The sequence below is a fragment of the Tenrec ecaudatus genome, chromosome 17 (genome assembly GCF_050624435.1).
Source record: "Tenrec ecaudatus isolate mTenEca1 chromosome 17, mTenEca1.hap1, whole genome shotgun sequence".
Lineage (NCBI taxonomy): Eukaryota > Metazoa > Chordata > Mammalia > Afrosoricida > Tenrecidae > Tenrec > Tenrec ecaudatus.
Window position 1 is genome coordinate 9,613,594 of NC_134546.1, and position 22,001 is coordinate 9,635,594.

At 40.8% G+C, this 22,001-nt stretch overlaps 1 protein-coding gene across 2 annotated transcripts in view; it reads right to left on the minus strand.

Annotated features, from left to right (window-relative positions):
* The window catches only part of WDPCP (WD repeat containing planar cell polarity effector), a 392,539-nt gene that overhangs the window by 144,130 nt on the left and 226,408 nt on the right, over positions 1 to 22,001 (minus strand). For both annotated transcript variants that reach the window (XM_075535189.1, XM_075535188.1), the window contains exon 13: positions 6,342 to 6,405. In XM_075535189.1, the coding sequence (XP_075391304.1) occupies positions 6,342 to 6,405 (64 nt within the window). The remainder of the gene's footprint in view (positions 1 to 6,341; positions 6,406 to 22,001) is intronic.

A 22,001-nucleotide genomic window follows, 5' to 3' on the forward strand; every position in this document is an offset into this window, starting at 1 on the left:
TCCTGGCTCTCAGGGCACATTGTATGCTCTAGAGGGAACTCCCCAGGGTGAACTGGATTCTACCTCGGATGCACTTGTACCCTGAGGACTTAAACTGGAAAACACGTGGTGTCTGAGGGAGCAGAAGGCAGCTGTACTAAGAGTGGTGTTCTATTGGTTAGCAGACAAGCAAGGCCTTGCTGCATCAATGCCCTGTATGCTGTCTTAAGCTACTTATTATTCTGGCCACCTGTGAAGGCTGTGCTGCTGATTATGCTTGTTCGTATTAGGGTGTATCTCAGAGGTGCAGCACCACTGCGGGGGTCACCCTCTTAAAGTGGTTGTTTCTGGTTTCCAGTAAATGAAGTCCAGGGACGTTGAGCCTATAGGGAGAACACAAGCCTATAGAACAGGGTTTGGGTTGGGATTTTGAGGGGTGGGGGAGATAAAGGGGAGATATCAAGGAGTCCAGGAAGTAAATGTATGTTTGGAGACAGATTATGGAAGTTAATGTACAATTCTGTTTGACATGATTGAACTATGGAATAATATGACATAGGTATTAACTCCCAACTTACAGAAAATTAAAAAAAAAAGGGGCATAGATCCAGGAATGGGTTTTGGGCTTCCACAAAATCCTAGCTCCTACTTATGAACAACTAGTTTTTACATCATGGCCCAGCTAGATACTCGTCCTCAGGGAAGTAACACATATAGCAAAATGTGACAAAGGATGGTGCCCAGCTATCAGATAAAGCAGCGTCTGGTCTCCAAACAAGCAGCCATCTAAGAGAGATGTCAACTAAGTCCACATGGAAGCAGCACACCATCATCAGTCACCGAAGGATTGGAATCCATCTAACCCGAAGTCGAAGGCGGGATCAGGATCAGAGCCTAAACTGTGAGAATCCAGTGTGCGGAAGGCGATGGATGACAGAGGGAGCCCAAGATTCGTTTGTGGAACTATAGAGAATAAGCCTCTAGAGCAGAGGTTCTCAACCTGTGGGTCGTGACCCCTTTTCACAAAGGTCCCACAATTCATAACAGTAGCAAAATTACAGTGATGAAGGAACAATGAAAATAATTTTATGGTTGTGGGGGTCACCACATCAACTGTATAAAGGGTCACGGCATTAGGAAGGTTGAGAACCACTGCTCTAGAAAACTCTGTCTAAAATTGAGGGATGGGAGGAAAGTGGTTACTAATCAGAGTGCTTGGAAGATCAAAGGCATAAATCTAACCTGAAAACATTTTGTCAGTACTTCCTCTGTATGATGCATGCTGGACCTGATCTGGTTCCCAAAATTTTCTGGATTTGGGGGTTTTGTTTTATTTGGTTGTTTTGGGGGGTGTTGTTTATTCATAGTAGAGTATATCTCTCAGGAGTTATGTCAATGAAGATCACCCCCTTGAAGCTGTATCATATGCTTTTCCATTTTTCCAGTATGTGAAACCCAAGATAGGGACAGCAAGTAGAATAAGGGGTTTGGTGTGGAGCCTACAGTGGTGGAGGTGGGGTAAATGGGAGACAATGTCAAGGAGTCCACGTAGATAAAGAATGATTGGAAAGTGTGGTAGCAATTGTACAATTCTACTTGAGGTGATTGAAATATGGAATATGTTAGATGCATTAAATCTAAACTAATAAAAAAGAGTTGAATACATGTATTAAAATGAATCATAAACAACTATGGAAATATAAAAAGGTATCTTCAGGAAAATGGAAATTAATACAGCCAAAGAACAAGATTACACACCCACCAAAACAGCTAGAAATAAAAATCCTAGCAGTACTAATATTATATAGAATATGATCAATGGAAATTCTCCTGCACTGTTTGAAAATTAAATTAGCATAATTACTTTGAAAAACAATTTGCCAGTGTCTACTAGATTCAAACATGATCACACTATTATCCAGTTATTCTTCATCTTGATCCTACCTGGAGAAGTACATATTTACATGCACATGTATATGTACATAAAAGACATACTCAAAACCCTCAATACGATCTGTTGATTTGAGCTCATCGTAGCCCCATAGAACTGGGTCAAGCTGTCTCCACGAATTTCCAGGGCTGTAAATCTTTATAGAAATAGAAAACCTCATCTTTTTTTCCTGCGGAGTGGGTTGTTGGTTTTGAACTGCTGGCCTTGTGGTTAGCAGCCCAAATGCATAACCTACTATGCCACCATATACAAAAATATTCAAAGGAACCTTATCCAAAACAGTAAAAATAGGAACCACCCTAGTGTCCATCAACAGAAAAGGGAAAAATATATGATCACATATTCAAACAATTTGACTACTATATAGTCATTAAAGTTTTAATTTTTTAAGAGATCATTTTATTGGGGACTCTTACAGCTCTTATAACAATCCATCCAAGTGTATCAAGCACATTTTTACGTATGCTGCCATCATTACTGAACATTTACTTCTATTTGAACCCGTTACGAGCTCCTCTTTTTTTCCTTCCCTTCCCCCTCCCATCCTTGTGACCCCTTGATAAATTATAAATTATTATTATTTTCATATCTTATACCAATCGCCATTTCTCTTCCCTCATGGTTTCTGTTGTTCGTCCCCCTGGGGTGGTGGTGGCGATCACTGGAATCGGTTCCCCCTTCCTCTCCTCCTCTCCCTACCTCCCCGCTCCCCTCCTGGTATCACTACTCCCATTTCTGTTTCTGAGGTTTTTATCTGACCTGGATTCCATGTGTCTTATCTGTACCTGTGTACAAGGCCATTAAAGTTAATTGAACTATTGCTACAGACAACGTCACGGATAAATCTCACATTATTAAAAGAAGCCTGATACAAAAGGATACTGTGATGAGGTTAAAACCAGTTAAAAGTCACCTAACTCGTATGTTACTAGTACAAACAGTGCTCACAGTTCTTTGCTACGGGGGCTGACTATTGGGAGGGGACAGGAAGGATTTCTGGGGCTTTGGCTTACTCTAGATTTTGTCCTGGGTGGTGCTTACACGCGGGTGTAACTTTTCTGAAGGGTGCATTTGGGAGTTGTACATTTCTCTGTGCGCATGCGTGGTAGATATACAATCATTTGTCAATTAGAGGATGAAGAGTCTAGGGGTGGAGTCTAGCTTGTCAATCAGACCATAGCCAGTGAGGCCTCTTTGTGGGCATGGCCTTCTCCTGAGAATTCTGGGAAATCTGGTACTTCCTCCTTGGAGGCGGGAGACACGTGTCTCTCTCTCTGTCACTCCCTGGGAGACACTGCAGCTGACAAGACACATGGAAATACACTAGTGCCCTCAGTTGGAGAAGCCACATGGACCTTCCCTGATGCAACCAGATCTCTGAAGCCGGAGTAGCCACGTAGAGAGCCCTGCCTGCGCTGAGATGCTTACAACGCCACTGCATCCAGAGACTTTCTGCCCACTGGCCTGTGATCATCCTGCAGTCAGCTGCTTACAACGCCACTGCATCCAGAGACTTTCTGCCCACTGGCCTGTGATCATCCTGCAGTCAGCATCATTGCATGTATTTCGTGAGTCTAAAGAGGACTTTATGGTTTGGTGTTGGACTTATGGACTTGGACTGGGCTGGGCTGCTTTCTGAATGTTCAGTTCTTTTTGTATATAAACCTCTCCCTTATACACATGTGTGTCTCCATGCATGTTTCTCTAGTCCACCCGGACTAACACAGCATGGTATAAGCACACTGCAAAATGCCACCACCACTGTTATAATGCAAGAGCTCATTGTTTTAAATGCGCAGCAAGCTGGAAAGATAAAGCAGGTAACATCACCAGTTTTTAGAAAGATCACATACGCGCACACACACGCGCACACACATGCACACATCTTAAGGGTCGCAGCATCGCTCAGGCAAGCCCTATTCAGCTTTGCCACCTTTCACACGACGGTAACGTTTATGCGGCTGTGATGCTGGAAACTGCCATCGGGATTCCCCGAAGCACAGGGTCATCCCTGGTGAGCAGGTCCCAGCGAAACTTCCAGACTAAGACAGCTAGGAAGAAGGAAGACGTGATCTATTTCTGAGGAATGAGCCTTTGAAACCTTATGGATAGCAGCAGAACAATGGACTCATCAAACATTGGCACAGAAGGGACAAATATTTTGTCCCCTTGTATGCAACAGGAGGTCATTATGAGTTAAAACGGACTTGACGGCTTCTAGGAACCAGGGTGTTCAGTTCTTAAACATGATTATCTACAAATATCCTTCTGCTGAGAGAACTGAATAAGTGGCTCTCTAACTTGTGGTTCTGTTCCAAACATATCCTGCGGGCCTGCCTGAAAGAACTTGCTTACTTATTTGGGCTTTTCTCTCCAGTGTTCGCTCAAAATTTATTTATTCGATTAGCTTTATTTGTGACTAAGATAATGTTCTTTATAATCCACTTAGGTGCTTTCCACAGGAAACATTCAAGATTAAGTCTTACTATTTATTTGCAAAAAAGCAAGTCTAGAACGTAGATCATAGGTGTTCTTGGTGTGTTATGGGTTTAAAATCCTGGCACTGACTGGCCTGTCTGTGTGGTTGTCACCAGCAGCCACTCAGTCAGCCCCAGCTCGTGGAAAAACCCCTCAGGGTCAGACTGTCATGACCAGGAAGATTTTCACTGGTTGATTTTTCAGAGTACAACACTAGGTCCAGCTGTGTAGACTGGGGAATTTGCTTTTAGAAAGCCCAGGGCCCGTCTCCATAAACTGGAGAGTGGTGGGATGGGGACACAAGGCTCTAAAGCACACAGGGCAGCATTTAATAGGTGCTCAAAAAGAGCAACTTCAGGGCCCTTCAAAAATCTCATGGGAAAATTCCACTATTTTTCAATTCTACTTTTAATGAACTTTTTTTGTATTTCTCTAATGTTGAAAATTTATGTCGAGGGACAGCTGTAGGAAAACCATGCTTGTTTTTAAAAGTCGGTTTTACTTGTAATGTGGGAGAGAGAGGCTTGGAGGAGAGCAAGTCACTAGGTTGGGTGGGGGGGGAATAATATAAGAAGTAGTGAAATTAAATTTTAGACACTATGATGTCTACTAAGATTTTAAGGATACTAGTAATACCTTCCCTTTATATACTAACCTGTTGCTCAACGAGACAACAAAACAGACGGCAAATAACACAAATTCCTACTTTTGAAAGAAATTAAGTTTTGTTGTTTTTCATGATCAATGGAAACACAACTGGTGTTGAATTGAATTTAGACTTTATATATCAAACATCTACAACAGCAAAGCTTGATTTAACCCACAAAATGCCGTTGCTGGCAAAAGATTTGGGTGTAAAATCTTCCCACAGTGTTTCTTGTTTTCAAGAAGCACTGGACTTTTGTTTCTATGACATCAGTGGCATCCAGCACGGGCATAATGTGCTGGGAAACCAGCAAAGAAACTCAGCCTTCTGTGGGTGCTTCCATTCAAACCAGCAAAGTGGCACCACCATTAGTTGCCATCGAGCCAATTTTGGTGCACGAGGTCCCTAATTTTGTCACTTGTACCAAAAGAATCATCAGGGAGTTTGAAATACTGCAAGTTTGAATCAGCTGGGATCTACCCACGACAGTTCAACACCACAGCAAGCACGGCACACTGATACCGACAGGGAGCAGCAGAGAAGTGCGTTGCCTGGGCCATGTCAGGCCAGTGTGTTTTTGAGAATGGGAGTGTGCACACTTGCGAGAGAGGGCTTTATTTGGTGTAGGCATGGCTAAGACTGTCTGCCCCAGTTCCAGATACGCAGGTGGCTAAAAAAGAAAAAGAAACCCAGCCTTTGCACTGGGGTACCCGATGCTACAGCAGACCAGGGTGTAGAACCCAAGGACCTGTAAGGAGCGGGTCGACTGCACTTTTCCATAGTTCATACATGAGAGGACATCAGTGCACCTATGTGTATAACTTCCTGGGTCCTCTCTGCATGTGAGAACAGCCGGAATTTATTCTCACCAAAATCTAACGAACAAACTGAGCATATTTAAGATTCATACATAAGTTCTGCCCTGGCCTGGCTTCGGCAGCGGTACTTCTTCAGGGAATGGATTAGAAAGACATTTAAGCTTACTAGAGAGAAAGATGTCATCTTCTCATATCAAGGCACATGATGAGAAGAGTTCAAGAATTAGAAATTCTTCTTAGAAAACATAAAAAAATCATTTGGGCTCTGGCAAGGAAAATGTCAAAAAATACTAGATGGTCATTGACCAGTTTCCACGGAGGCGTAGCTGCAAGCCAAGATGGAGGGATGCCTGCCCCACCATGTGTCTAAGGCTGGAAATGACACTAACCCTTTTGCATGGGCACAAAAGCTGACAACTTGCTCAGCCTTAGAACTGAAGGCACAAATTCAGCTCTAGGAATGACTCACCATAAACAGGTCACGGGCACCAATGTCAACCGCTAAGAGAAATGCCTTTTCAAATCGCTGGTACCTACCAGGACAAAAAGAAATGGTATTTATTAGTTATGTATGAAACTATATAAAAAGAGAGAGCTGTTTGTGTACCATACTTTCACATTTTTGTTCCTGTTCTTGTGATATGAAATAATATTTTTAAACAGCTGTGACTGAGCCTGCTGCAGTCTTCTTTCTAGGTAGGAATCATCAGCAGAGCTAAGTACAGGGCACACGGAGTCTTAAGCATGGCCTGGCATGGACACAGCTGACTGTAGGGAGGAGACAGCTTAGAGCAGTGGTTCTCAACTTTCCTAATGCCATGACTTTTTAATACAGTTCATGTTGTGGTGACCCCCCAACCATAAAATGATTTTCATTGCTACTTCATAACTGTAATTTTGTGACTGTTATGAATCGGGTAACCCATGTGAAAGGGTTGTTTGATCCCCAAATGGATCGCGACCCACAGGTTGAGAACCATTGGCTTAGAGCATGTTTCTCTGACAACTTCCTACTTTACTGTGACTTATATGTCAAAAGTACGAGGAATATAGAAGGACTAAAGCTGTTAAATCATATAATTATATATTTTGTGTTTCTTAGAAAAAAGGTGAATCCAATGTTGCATTCGTACAAAACTCTCTTCTCGGTGTTTTTGAAAAATATATCCTAGGTTGTTGTTAAGGGACAATAGAAATGGATGTTAATTTTTTTTAAGTTCTTTTGTACTTTTTCCACAATTGTAGTCTCTTTTCCCAAAGTAAGATCTTGAGATTTTTCTTTGTGAGAGTTTCATTTTAGGCAGACATGTGGGTAAGCACCAGTTCAAATTAATAGCACTTGCATGAGGCTTGGGAGAAAAGCGTCTGATGCACACATCTGATGCACAGGGCTTTGAAAGGCAAGGGACTTTTATTTTGTTCAATTGCTGAGCTGACAGAGATACAATGATCAGGCTTTCTGATTCTAAAATCAAGGTTAATAACCAAGTTGTTCTCTGTTCTCTCCCCCATATAGCACACAGCATTATACGGTGGTGGAAAGTGTAATAGAGATTTGAAAGAATATGTATAGAATATTTAACCATTGTTAAATTTCATAGTGCAATAGCTAAAACAAAGGCTTGCTAACATTACATTTGTACAATTTGTACCAATTCCATATTTTCTGTGGGGACAGTTACACTGTGTCTTTCCTTGGCCTTCTGACTAGTATCTGCAGTGTCTACCCCAATCCTTCAGGCCTATCAGAGCTTCGAAGCCAGTTTTAGTTTGTGAGTGAAAAGCATCCTTCTGCAGAGCGTAGCAGTTAATTCTACAGTCAAAGAAAGCGGGATGTACCGAGGAGGGGGGAGCATTGGCACGTTAGGCAACTTGTCCATGTGTTTGCTGCCATTGTGCCTTCTTTCTCACTCCACGGGAACCATTCTGGCAATGACAATCATTCATCTTCTGATGATAGAACCTACAGGTATTTGTCTTTCGCCCATCCTCATCGTGTGGGCCCTGTGGCTGCCTCTGATGATGAAAACTGATTTTCCTTGCACCTCTCTCTCCTACCTTGCCTGTGGAGACTGTTTTCCCCCCTCCAATTTCTTAGATTGTATCTTCTTAGTCTCTTTTCCTACTTCATTTGCTCTGCCTAATCCTTTAATTTCTTTTATACTACTATTCACCCACTCCAATGTCCCCAATGATCTTAACCACTCACACATACGGTGTGTCGGTGTTTCCCAGAATAGGAAATGACTGCACTCCCGAAGGTGCTGGAATGATCCAAGGGCCTGAAAAAGCAGATGCCTACACTTTATTCTGGATTATAGGTTACAGTACAAATGTTTTTCATTGATTGTCAGGGGCACCGACTATTTTCTTCTTCGTTTTTTTTCCCCAACAAGGGAGCAGTAGGCCAAGTGAGTTTGGGAAGCTATACCTTATATCAACAGTTCACCCATCGACATTTCTAGGACCCATTTCTCTCCTGAGCTCCAAAAATCTTATTTCTAAGCATTTCAAATTTAACATGTCTAACATGTTTACTATTATATCAATTTAGCAACTATGTAAACAATCAATTGAATATAGACACAGTAGGATTCGGAGGGATAAGTAAGGATGCAGTCTTTATTCTAAGGGAAGGTAACGACAGACATTATCATGAAGTACCAAGGGGACCGTCAAAGTAGACAGCTGATGAACCAAAACATAAAATAAGCAGTTGGTCTCAACCTTCCTAATGCTGTGACGCTTTCATACACTTCCTCATGCATTGGTGACCCCCAACCATAACATTATTTTCATTGTTACTTCATCACTGTCATTTTGCTAATGTTATGAGTCGGGCGACCCCTGCCAAAGGGTCTTTCGACTCACAAGTGGAGAACCGCTGTATCACTGGGTGATGGAACGAAAGTAAAGAAACCACCAGGGACTGTATTCTCCACCCACCTCCCCAAATAAAAATAAAAACAATGAATCAGCCAAAGTCCTTTTAACGAGTAGGAATCCTAAGCTGAGAGATGACGTGAGAGAAAACATTCATTAATGCTTCGGATATTGAGCTTTCTGCGTTCCAGTTTCCACTCCTAGCTTTCCTAGACTTATACGTGTACACAGCACCTTTGGAGCACTTATGAAGGTAGACAGCGGTCTCGTCACATTTTGAGCTGTGCTCCATCAGCACGTGGAGGTTCCAAAAGCTGTGTTCTACTCACTTCACCAAGGTCGGAAGCAGCTCCTGCCCAGTCCTATTTCGAGTGCCTTGCAATCTGAGGGGCTCATCATCTTTGGGCGCTGTTGCCACAACACTCTGCAGCTACCCATAAGGTTTGCAGTGTGGGATCTTTCCGACGTGGGCCACCCATTCCTTCTCCCTAGTCTCTTCTTCGTCTGGAAGCTCATCTGAAACCTGTTCAATAGGGGCGACCCTGCTGGTATTTGAAGTGCCAGTGGCACAGCTTCCAGCATCACAGCGACACACAAGCCACCACAGTGTGACATCCAGCTGATGGGACGGCTAACAGCTTTATTGAGGAAGAATTTTAGATTAAGAATTTGAGGCACTGGACCAGCAGTTCTCAACCTGTGGGTCACAACCCCTTTGGGGGTTGAACGACCCTTTCACAGGGGTCACCCGATTCATAATAGTATCAAAATGACAGTTATGAAGTAGCAGGGAAAATAATTTTATGGTTGGGGGGGGCGTCACCACCACATGAGGAACTGTATTAAAGGATAGAGGCATTAGGAAGGTTGAGAACCACTGCACTAGACAAATGCATATGGTCACATAAACTACCCCAATCAAAATTCCTATCTTTTTTATTATCTTAGTTCTCATGTGGGGGAATGACGCCATTGATTAGGTGGCATAAGAAGCTGTGCTCTCTCATCCTAGAACATCAAAAAGAAACTAAACCTGTCAGAAGGAACTCTATCAGAGCTAACTCTGTCAACTAACCTGGTCAGAAATCTGACAAACAGTCTAAAGTTCTCAACAATCACACAAGCAGTATACCAATATTCACTGTAGCCTTATTCACAATAGTCAAAAAGTGGAAACCACCCAAGTGTCCATCAGCAGATGAGTGGATAAACAAAATGTGGTCTATGTTCATACGATGCTACTTATTCCACATAAAAATATAAGATGTACACACTATAATATGGGAGAACCTTGAAAACGTTGTTATCGGTAGCTGCTGTGTCAGCCTGACACCTGGCAAGTCCATGTAAAGAACAAAATGTTACCTGGTCCTTCGCTTTCTCCATGATCAGTTGTAGATTGAACTATAGTGATCCATAGGTTTTGTATTGACTGATACGTATCAGTCACGAGGCCTGCCTTTCCTAGCCTGCTTTGGTCTGGAAGCTCCACTGAAACATGTTCAGGATCACAGTAACAAGGAGGTTCCCCTGACAGGTATGGTTAATACCTGTGCATGAGGTTTAATAGACCACATTACTAAAATAAAGGAAGAAGACACAAAAATCCCAGTTGACACTGAAAAGGCATTTGATAAAGAGCAACACTCTTTCGTGATTAAAATTCCCAGCGAACAATGACCAGGAGGGGAATACTTCAACATGACAAAAGGCATTTATGAAAAACCTACAACAACCATCAAACTCAATGGTGACAGGCCGAAAAGTTTCCCAAGATTGGGAATAAGCCAAGGATGCTTGCTTTCACCACTGCCATTCAATCCTGTATTGGAAGTTCTAACCAGAGAAACTGCACAAGAAAGAAAAGATCTACACACAAAAGTCACTTGTTTCTATATACCAGCAGCAATCAATATGTAAAGGAAATTAAGAAAACAATTACATTTACAATATCTAGAAAATAAATTGATAGAATTTTAACCAGGAAGTTGAAAGACTTGTACACTGAAAAAAGGATAAAAACCATACATTGGGTCAGGGTTTGAAGTCCAGATTTTAAGAGGAAGTCTTAAAACTCAAAAAAAAGGTTAATAATCCAATGAAAGGATGTGCAAAAGGCACGAAAAGACATCTCACCAAAGAAGATATACAAATAACCAACAAGACCAAGAAGAGATGCTGAAAGTATTTACTCATAAGGGAACTGAAAATCAAAACTACAATGCAATACCACATCACACTCAACAGGAATGACTGAACAAAACAAGACAGAAAACAAGTGTTGGCATGAATGTGGAGAAATCAGAATGTTCGTGCAGTGCTGGGAGGAATAACAAACAGATGCTGTTGAAAATGTTTGGAAGTGTCTAAAAAAGCTGAAGATATATGACCTATTGATTCTACTCCTGGGAATATACTCAAGGTATTAAAAAAGAGCACATGTACAGTAATGCTCACTGGAGTTATTCACGGTGTCTAAAAGATGGGAACAATTTTTAAGTGCTCCTCAACAGATGGATGGGTAAACAAACTATGCAGGTCACACAACAAAGCACTGGTCAGGTATGGAGCAAAATGAAGTTGTGCTACATGCCAATGCATGGATAAACTTTGAAAACACGATACGCCGAGTGAAAGAAGCCGGATACAACAGAACACTGTACAGTCTAACTTCTCTGAAGCCAAAGGAAGCTTAGCCTCCTCTAGATTGGAAGTCAAAGGATTAGGAGAGGGATGGGAAAGAGTTACCCAAAAAAGAATTAATCAGTTGTACTTACACCATCTGTTTACTTCCCACTAAAAAGATGTTCTCTAACATTAATTTTAGGTGGAAATATAAAAACCAAATAAGAGAAAACTGACCTTGCTTAAATAATTATAAAGCTAATGTCTTTTGAGTAGCCAGATTTATATTAATGTAGCACATATTATCTGGGATTATAACATTCACATTGAGTAAGTATATCAAATTAATAAATATTAAAATCTGAGGGATCCAGCTAAAGCTCAAGGGGATGCAGATACCTTTATAGTACACTTATAAAATCAACAATTTACAAGAAACCGACCCATTCCTCAAAATATACAAACTATCAAAACTCAAAGTAGTTAAAGTAGAATATTCCTATAAACTTGAAACAAACAATCCCACTGTATTTTTATTAAAACGCCTGGAAAAAGAAATCTAAAAGGAAAGAATGTTTCTATGTGTTGATCATTCATATTAAATGTGTCTGTGAATGACTAGGCTGCGAAAGGAAGGATGGGGCAATGGGCTGGTGTTGACATGGGAGGAATAGAGGACAGCGGCCTGCGAGGCGTGGGGAAGGGAAGGGGTGGGAGTGGGAGCAGCGGGGGAACCAGAGGGCTTGATTAGTGGTTTGGACTTGAATGCAAGTTTGACGAGATGAAATGTAAGACCCCACAACTAAGTGATAACTAGAAAATTGTTTCAAATGAAAAGTAAACTTTAACTGCAACGCTAGAATTCCAGAAGGTAGTAGTATTTTAAATGATCTAGTCTAAATTGCATGAATGATCTAGAACTATGATTGATTTCAGTGACCCATAGTATTCCACCATTGGGTGTATGCTCCATGGTCTCTCTAGCTGTTCTTCTGATAGGGTGTTTGAGCGGTGCCTCCAGCTTCTTGCTGTCGTGATCAATGCTGCCAAGGACCTGGGAGTGCATATGTCTGTTCGTGTTCTTTAGGGTAAAAAGTATTGTTGGCTCGTGTGGAGTTTCTATCCCAGCTTTTTGAGATGGCGCCAGAACACTTCCCACAATGACTGTACATATTTACCAACCCACCAGCTTTTGTTATTTAGGTTGGACTGTCATTGTTGGTGTAAGGTGATATCATTGTTTTGATTTGCATCTCTTGGGGTTAATGATTGTGAGCATTTTTTTCATATATACCATGTGAAAGGATGACATTTGGAGTGAACTGCCTGTTCAAGTCCTTTGTCCACTTTTTAATTGGTTCTTTAAAATTTTTTTTATTGAGGTATTGCAGTTCTCTGTAATTTGGAAAGATTAGTCCCTTATCTGTTGTATGACTGCTAGCGATCCCCCCACCCCAGGTTACCTTTTACTCTTTGGGTGACTTATTTTGATTACCTAAGTGTCTTCTTTTTAGTAGGTCTCAGTCATCGCTTGTTTTTCTTAGTCTGTGTGTTTCCTATGCTCTGCAGTAGGGTCCTTAAGTTTTGCCCATTTTCTCATTGATCTTTATAACTTTGGGATTGACATTTAGTTCTCTGTTTCATTTTGAGTTTGCTTTTGTATGTGGGCTGAGGTCTGGGTCCTGTTTCATTCTCCCATAGATGGGAGATCTGATTTTCCCTGCACCATTGGTTAAAGGGGCGCTCTCTTTCCCAATTCATGTTTCTTGGCCCTTTGTCAAAGACCAGGTGTTTGTCAGTGGATGAATTTATTTCTTGACTGAATTTATTTCTTGACTGTTCCATGAGTCTATGTACTTACATAAATGGCATGGAAGGTGGCTTCCCTACGGCCACAAGGTCAGGGTCAGACATGTACTGCCTCCACCATTCTTCTTCACCTATTCTGACACCAGCAGTTCCCCTCATGACACTATCTGTGCTGGGTTTGGTACTTCATTGCCACAGCCGCACAGGACTCACAGACAAAATTCGTGGTTAAGGGCTTTATTAGTGAAGTTGGCAGGTCATCTGGGAGGGAGGCTGGTGCCCCTTACCCCAGAGATGATCAAGGGTCTACTGTATAAGGCACATTGAGCAATTGTGGTAGAACGAGTAGCTTTGTCTGTCTGCTGCATTTTGGCCCTAAGTTTGACGCTTATTTTGTGTAGGGATCTATTAAAGCTTTGGGAATTTCTCAGCAGTTGGATAGTATTATATAAGGCATAAGGAGGAAATGTATGAGGCTTCCATAATGCTTTGTTTTCTTACACAAATGCAAATAACCAATTTATATACCTTTAAAGGCATTTCCTCCTTTCCTACTCTGAAATTTGACTAAGTAATTAAGTATGTTGAAATTATAGAAAATGCTAAGTGTCTATATTTACTTTAAAAAGATGCTGACTTGGTGTGAATACTTAACATTTTCACATGCTTCCTATTTCTAATCTAAAAGATGAAAACAATATAATCTTCTAGTCCAACCTACTTTATAGGATCATTACTGACAACTTAATATATGGAAATACATGTGCTTCAGAAATCAACATGAAACCATTGCTGACACATTAGAAGCGACACTTTTTGTACTACAACAAAGTACAAATGGAACAGATGTTTAATTATTGGCTGAATACATTTGGCGGCTCATAGAAAATAGTACTTGAAAAGACAGCAGCTGGAAGCCTGAACATGGTTCAGTGTTCTTGATCTAATCTGGGTTCAAAAGCAAGCCTGGAGTAAGAGACTGCGAAGGTGGGAAAGCGGCGAGACCCGGAACCTAGCCTCCCACCACGAGAGGGCTGGCAGTCACCAGCCTGAAGTGACAAACTGCTTACTTTGGAAGGTAGCAGCAATTCTTTATAAGGGTATCTACATGAACTATTATCAAACTTCAATAAAACAAAAACTGAAAAATACTGGAGAGGATGTGGAGAGATAGTAAGGTTTTTACACTGCTGGTGGAACTGTACAATTGTACAGTCAGAGGGACATCAGTATGACACTCCCTTAAACAAATGCACACCCAACTACCTTATGAGCTAGCAATCTTTCTATGTGTATGTACCCCAAAGAAATTAAGAACAGGGCAGATACATTTAAACCTATGTTTATTGCAGGAATTTCGACAATAGCAAAAATATGGAAACCCCCCAAAATTCCAACGATAGAGGAATGGATTAACAAGCTCTGGGACATTCACTCTATGGAATGTTAGGCCTCGGTCAAAAACCATGGTCATGCTCTTAAACACCCCAACATTTGGACAAAACTAGGGAACATTATGCTTAGCAAACTCATTCAATCTTACAAAGCAAACATTTAATACCACCAGTGTCACAAGTGAAAGGAAAAAATGTGGTTTATCCACCAATAGATAAGACTTTGATGACTATGAGGCAGCCAGGGATGGGGGTGGGAATGAGGCGAGGGATAGGGGGGAGGGAACACACACACAGGAGGGTTTAACATGAAATAAAAATTGCTTCATGAAAAATAAAATGAAGTACTGCTTCCTGCTACAGCCGTAGTGGCACTGTGGGTTAGGCTCTGGGTGGCTAATTATAAGGTTGGTGGTTCAAATCCACCAGTGAGAGAATGAGGAGGTGTCTACTGCCATTAGGACGCACAGTCTCAGAACCGTGTATTGGGTCATTATAAGTGAGAATCCATTGGGTGGTGTACTGGGTTAAGCATTGGACTGCTACCTGCATTTCTAACTGGTTCCTAAAGGCTCACTGAAATGGAATTGACTTTTTAGCAGTGGGTTTAGCTGTTTGGCTACTGCCTAGTTGGTCAGTGCACATTCAACCAATGAAAACTGGCTAAGGTACTAGCTCTTTTTATTAAAAAGTATAAAGTATTTCTCTTTTTCAAATCATGACTGCATTTTAATTTACACAATATTCATCTCGGTTCCTAGTTTGTGTGATAGCTCTTTAAGTTGTACTTCATACAATAACACTTATCTCACATGCAAGAGAAATAACACCCATGAAAGCATTCCTAAGAATCTTTCCTTAAAAAGCAATGCAACACAAAATGAAACCTTAGCACTAAGGGTCGCATAACAGAAGCCTGTCTTGGAGTGAGTTCTGTCCTGATGATTCAGGGAAATGTAAGTGCTCAGTATCTGACAGCTGAAGCCTCTGCCTACTGGAGGCCTTGCGCCAAAGTGTATCCATCCAATAGAGCCAGTTAAGAAAGCAGCTTCCACTCCCTGGCCCAAACACTTTTGACTTTCAAGTTCCATTGTCTATATTCTTTCCATTTCACTGATACCCAAAGAGCTTTAAATACCCTCAAACTTTACACCAAATGTATCATTTTAAGGCTGATTTCCCTTCTATGTCTACATACAGTGAATAAGTTCCATTATTTCCTCCTCCCACGAAAAACCTTCATGATTTACTAACCTCTGACTATTCAGCTGCTTCTCAGTGGTCTCCCTTTATCTCGGAACACAGGCACAGGCAGTAAAGAGATGTTAACTAAAATGCTGGTGGCAGGCCCTGACACCTGTTGTCCACACTTCTTTGATGCCCACCCAGCCACCAGATCCCGTTCTTGATTTCCATCTTCCTCAACAGTTTCTTCCATTCCAGCTGTAGGTCTTTTAGGCTGAGGATCATTGAAACCTAACAAGAAAGCCAGGTTTTCTAGAACAAACCAGTCAGAGTGACTACACCCAGTCTGCTCTAGGAATGCAGGTCACAGCTTTGATTTAGAATAAAGCTAATTCTCATGATAAATTGCAATGGTCTTGGTGGGATATCTCAGCCACTTTAATGGTCGGGGATGGGATTTAGGAAATCTGTTAAATTAGGGTCCCTCCTCCAATTCTCTAGCAGAGCTTAGTAAAGTTGGTTTTGTTTGTTTTCAAGACAGAAGAAATGGAAAGACAGGGGAATGTAAGTTGAGCTTAATCACCTGTATGTGATTAGAAAGGATCAAAGTTCACCATAGTTGAGTGTCTGAAAAGGAAATTAACTGCACTAGGAATAGCTCAGAAAGATTTACATCTCACTTCCATTGAGTCAGCAACCCTGTAGGACGGAGTAGGTCTGTTCCTTAGGGTTTCAGAAACTGGAAATCTTCGTGGGAACAGACAGCTTCACCTACCCCATGGAGGAGCTAGCAGGTTAGCTTAACCCACTGCACCACCAGGACCTTATACTTAAATAATGGATCATCAAAAAAAAAACTTCAATATTAAGCAGTACTATATTGTGGCCAAGTTAATGATTATGAGAAATGTATAAATAAGAAAATCCGGACACTGACCACTGACCACTAATGGCCATTCTACGTGCTGAGTAGAAACAATGTATAGCTTTGAGCTGTATTCTTCACACCTGCCTCCATGCCTGGCACCAAAATAGCCAAATTCATGATTATTGAGTTGCTCCCTATTCATAGCAGCCCTACTGGCCAGAGTAAAACTGTCCCATTGGGATTCTGAAACTAACTCTTTTAGGAAGCAGGCAAGCTCATCTTTACAGGGCTTCTTGCCTGGACATAAGAAACAAATTGTTGATCGAACTAATGTTTTTTTCAACGGGACCGATGATTCTACGGAGACATGGGAGAAAGGGAAATGGGAGAAAGGAATGAGGGATGCCAACAAACCCAGGGGCAAGGGAGCAACAAGTGATCTAAAATTGATGGCAAAGAGGGTGTAGGATGCCTGGGGAGTCTGATCAAGGGCAATGTAACCGAGAGGAATTACTGAAAGCCAAATGAAGGTTGAACATGATAGTGGGCCAAGAGGAAAGTACATAAAAGGAAATGGAGGAAAGAACCAGGAAGCAAAGGACATTTATAGAGGTCTAAATATAGGCACATACACATGTAAATATATTTATATATAAGGATAGGTAAATACATCTATGTTCATATATTTATATGTTAAGTATCAAGGTAGCAGACAGACATTGGGCCTCTACTCAAGTACTCCCCTTAATGCAAGAACACTTTAGTAACTGGGCATTCTGTGATGCTCATCTTCCTGACAGGATCACTGAAGACAAAATGGGTGCATAAGCAAATGGGGTGAAGAAAGCTGATGGTGTCTGGTTATCAAAAGATACAGCATCTGGGATCTTAAAGGATTGAAGATAAATAAGCTAAGAAGCAACAAAGCACACCAGCGCATGTGATCATGAGGTGTTGATGGGATCGGGTATCAGGCCTCAAAGACCCAGAACAAAAAAATTTTATCAATGTGGATGAGGGAGAGGGTGGAGTGGAGACCTAAAGCCCATCTGTAGACATCTAGACATCCCCTCACAGAAGGGTCACAAGGAAGAGACTAGCCATTCAGGGTATAGTATAGCACCAACAAAACATACAACTTTCCTCTAGTTCTTTAATGCTTCCTTCCCGCCACTATCATGACCCAAAGTCTACCTTACAAATCTGGCTAGACCAGAGGATGTACACTGGTACAGATAGGAACTGGAAACATGGGTAATCCAGGACAGAGGGAACCCCTCAGGACCAGTGGTGAGAGTGGTGAAAGTAGTGATACTGGGGGGAGGGGGGAGGGAAGGTGGGCTGGACAGGGAGAACAGATCACAAGGATCTACACATAATCCTCTCCCTGGGATGAACAACAGAAAAGTGGATGAAGGGAGATGTCAGACAGTGTAAGACATGAAAAAAACTAATAATTTATAAATTATCAAGGGTTCGTGAGGGAGGGGTGATGGGGAGGAAAGGGGAAAAATGAGGAACTGATAACAAGGGCTCAGGTAGAAAGCAAATGTTTTGAGAATTATGATGGCAATAAATGTACAGATGTACTTGACACAATGGATGGATGTATGGATTGTGATAAGAGTTGTATAAGCCCCCAATAAAATGATTTTAAAAAGATAGTAATCAAAATAGGATATAATACTAGCAGAAGGATAATCATACAGATCAATGGAATAAAATTGAGAATCCACAAGTATATGCTAACTTATTTTTAGTAAGGGTACCCAAAACATTCAGTGTTATATTTATATATAACATATATATATTTTATATTTTTAAAACAAATTATATATTTTTTAAAGATTATATTTTTAAAAACAAATCTTGGATCTCCATACAAAAATTAATTTTGACCCTATCATATCATGTACAAAAATTAAGTCAACATGGATGAAGAGCTAAATGTAAAAGCTAAAACTATAAAACTCTTAGAAACAGAAGTTAAATCTTTGTGACCTTGAAACAGGTGAAGGTTTCTTAAATGTGACACTAAAAACGCAAGCAACAAAAAAAAACGAGATAAACTGGATTTCATAAAAATTAAAAACTTAAAAAAAGAGGACCTCATGCAAAGGACTTAAGTGGAGAGCAAATGCTTTGAGAATGATTGGGGCAGGGTATGTGCAGATGTGCTTTATACAATTGATGTATGTATGTATGTATATGTATGGATTGTGATAAAAGTTGTATGAGCCCCTAATAAAATGTAAAAAAAGAAAAGGAAAAAAAAAGAAAATGATTAGGGCAAAGAATGTACAGATGTACTTTATACAATTGATGTATGTATATGTATGGATTGTGATAAAAGTTGTATGAGCCCCTAATAAAATGTTTAAAAAAGAAAAAAGAAAAAAAAAATTAACTTGCACATTAACACCATCAGATAAAGTGAAAAGATAATCCATAAGACAGGAGAAAATATTCAAATTTGTGTATCAGATTAGGACTTTTTCCCCTAGAAAATGTAAACATATACTTGCAACTCAATAACACACAAAAGGCCCAATTAAAATGGGTAGAGAAATTGAACATTTCTCAAAAAAGATATATAAATGGCTAGAAAGCAAATGAAAAGCTGCCTAACATTAGTCTTTAGGAAAATGCATATCGAAGCCACAATGAACTATCACTTCACATGAGAGGGTTTTTAAAAGTTTGTGGGAAAATTCCATTATCTTTTAATTCCATTTCCCACAAAATTTTTGAAGCCCACCTGCATATGGAGGTATTGCTACAAAATCATAGGAACCTTTATTAAACAAAAGTTTCGAGATGGGAAGCTTGGCATATCCTCTATCTAGATTTATTCCACCTCTCTAACCTTTCTCCAAAGAATCTGCATCTTGTATGTCAACAAGTAATTTTGGCTTCCGGTTCAAGATGGCTAACTAATATATGAAACCCTCTACCACAAGGGGGTTGGGGGTGTGGGTAACATCAAGAGGTCTTCCCCACCTCCGCCTGGCAAGGAACTCTGCAGGCATCCTACATCAACCAGCAGTCCTTACAACAGAAGAAGCTATGCTACAATGCTTCTGAACCAGCAGTCAATCATGGTACACACCACCCTTGCCCCCACCCCCACCCCCACCCCCAAGAAAATCAGGCACAAACAACACACAATCCAAAGGAGTAGTCTGCAGAAAAGGCCCTGAGACTACCAGAAATCAAATTCCGAAAGTTCAGGTATTTACAATAGATTGAAGATTTGTTCGCAAGAACAGTGGAAGGAAAACAGACTAGCAACCCTACACCAAATAGAATTCTAGAAGATAAATAATAAGATAACAGAAGTAGACAACAGTGTAAAAGAACAGAGAAATAGAATCAAAGAAATGGAGCTGAATTAGTGAGTCTGAAAACAATTCCATTAACTACAACCGATGAGAAACCATAAAAAAACAACAACAACAAAAGGGACTCCGGAGAGAGCCCAAGAATGATGTGGGACACTATCAAGGGGAACATCGTCTCACTGGGACTCTGGAGCAGATAGAGACAAAAAAAAAATCATACATAAAAAGTTCTCTAAGGAGAAAACTGTCCTAATAGCATAAGAGACGAGAAAATGCTGTGCTTCTGTTCTGCATGAATGTGTACAAAACATAGCACTTCAAATAACTAAAATTTGCTAACTGAAAAAGAAGGTGGTTTTATTATGCTTCTTTTGAATGTTTTTTGTTTGTTTGTTTGAGAAATAAATATAAGTTTGAATGGGAAAGACCAGAGTTGTATGGTGGATGGGGCAACCTTGCTATTCGCAAAGACTCATCAGCTGACTTTTTTTGATAGAAAAAAAATTTTTTTCCGCACAGTTTTCCTGGCCTTTTTCTTATCAATTCAATTTTCACTTTTCTAAAAGCCCCCACGATCATCCTATGTCCTTCCAAAAATATAATAAACTATCAAAACTACTAACCCTTTGAAATCTCAAAAAATTCTTGCCATAACTTTATGAGCTGATTTCTCTGTCTTGGAATTAATTGACTCTGCAGACCCTCCCAGAAGCCAGGGCTTTGATTGGATGTTTCTGAAGGCACCCTAACAAGACTAGGACAAAAGTCGGAGTTGTCTTAATGTTCCCTATTTTACCTTTCTGGGTTCTAATGTCCATTGCAATGGCTACACAGAACTCACAGACAAAAGTCACGATTAAAGACTTTGTTAAGGAAGTTAACCAGCTGTAATGCCAGGAGAAATGCTCAGGGTAGTTGTTTATCAGGACAGGTTACAGAGTTCTTCCAGGTCTGCTCATAAATGCCCACAGGGGCAAACCTCACGCCACTGGAAGCCTCAACCTGAGGGCATTCACCTCCGTGAGTCAGCAAATTCAGCCCTCTGGGTCAGTGCTGAGGCACCCCACTCCACAAGCTAGCCTCCTGCACAACAGCACTCAGCCTTACTTGCTGCGTGGGGTGGGAAGTCCACCACTCTGTGGCGTGCTCTGGCTCCTGGTTCTGCTGCTGCTCCACTGCTGTTTCTTGGATCCAGGAAATGCACTGGGCAGGGAACTAAGGTTGACCGGAAACACCCCAACCCTGGTTCTTGCTGGTAGTAAGGTCCCTCCTCCTGCTTCTGAGGGCTCATTTTATATTAAGCAGGCTGGAATGCCGGGAATCTGGTCCACAATTACTAACAGGTGAATCTTATCTTGATCTCCCCACACCTTCTTACCAGACCCAGGCCAGAAAGGTTGTTTGGTGGAGTTAGAGACTTTCGCTAGAAGTGCCAAAGTAAAGAATTCAGGGCCCTGCATGTACTACAGAGAGAGCTTGTCTGGGGCTATTCACTGATCAGAGAGACATATTGTTAATGAATTGGAACCCTAGTCACAATGTAATTTACTTACCCTCCTACACGCATTGCTACAGTAACACAGTCAGATATTTAGTGCTGGCAAGGATTTGGAGAGAAAAACAGTCTGGCCATTTGGCGTGTTTTTTTTTCATGATTTTATTAGTACTTTATCCACATGTCATACAATTCTGTAATTCAATCATATCAAGAAGAGTTGTCCAATTGTCATCATATTCAATTATAGAACACTTTCTTCTTCCTTATAATCATTGTTATTCATGTATTTTTTTCTAGTTCTGTCAAAAATACACAACAGAACATTCTCTAATTCCACTACTTCTACTTGTATAGAACAGTGTTACTGATTATCTTCTTTGTGCTTTACAGCCACTATTGAGATCCTTTACCAAATTATTCTACCACCAGTGACATAAACTCAATTCCCCCTATGCAACAACCCTTTCCCCTTCACCTATGCTAACCATTGGTCAAATCTGGTTGTTCACCCCCCCCAGGTTTTCTT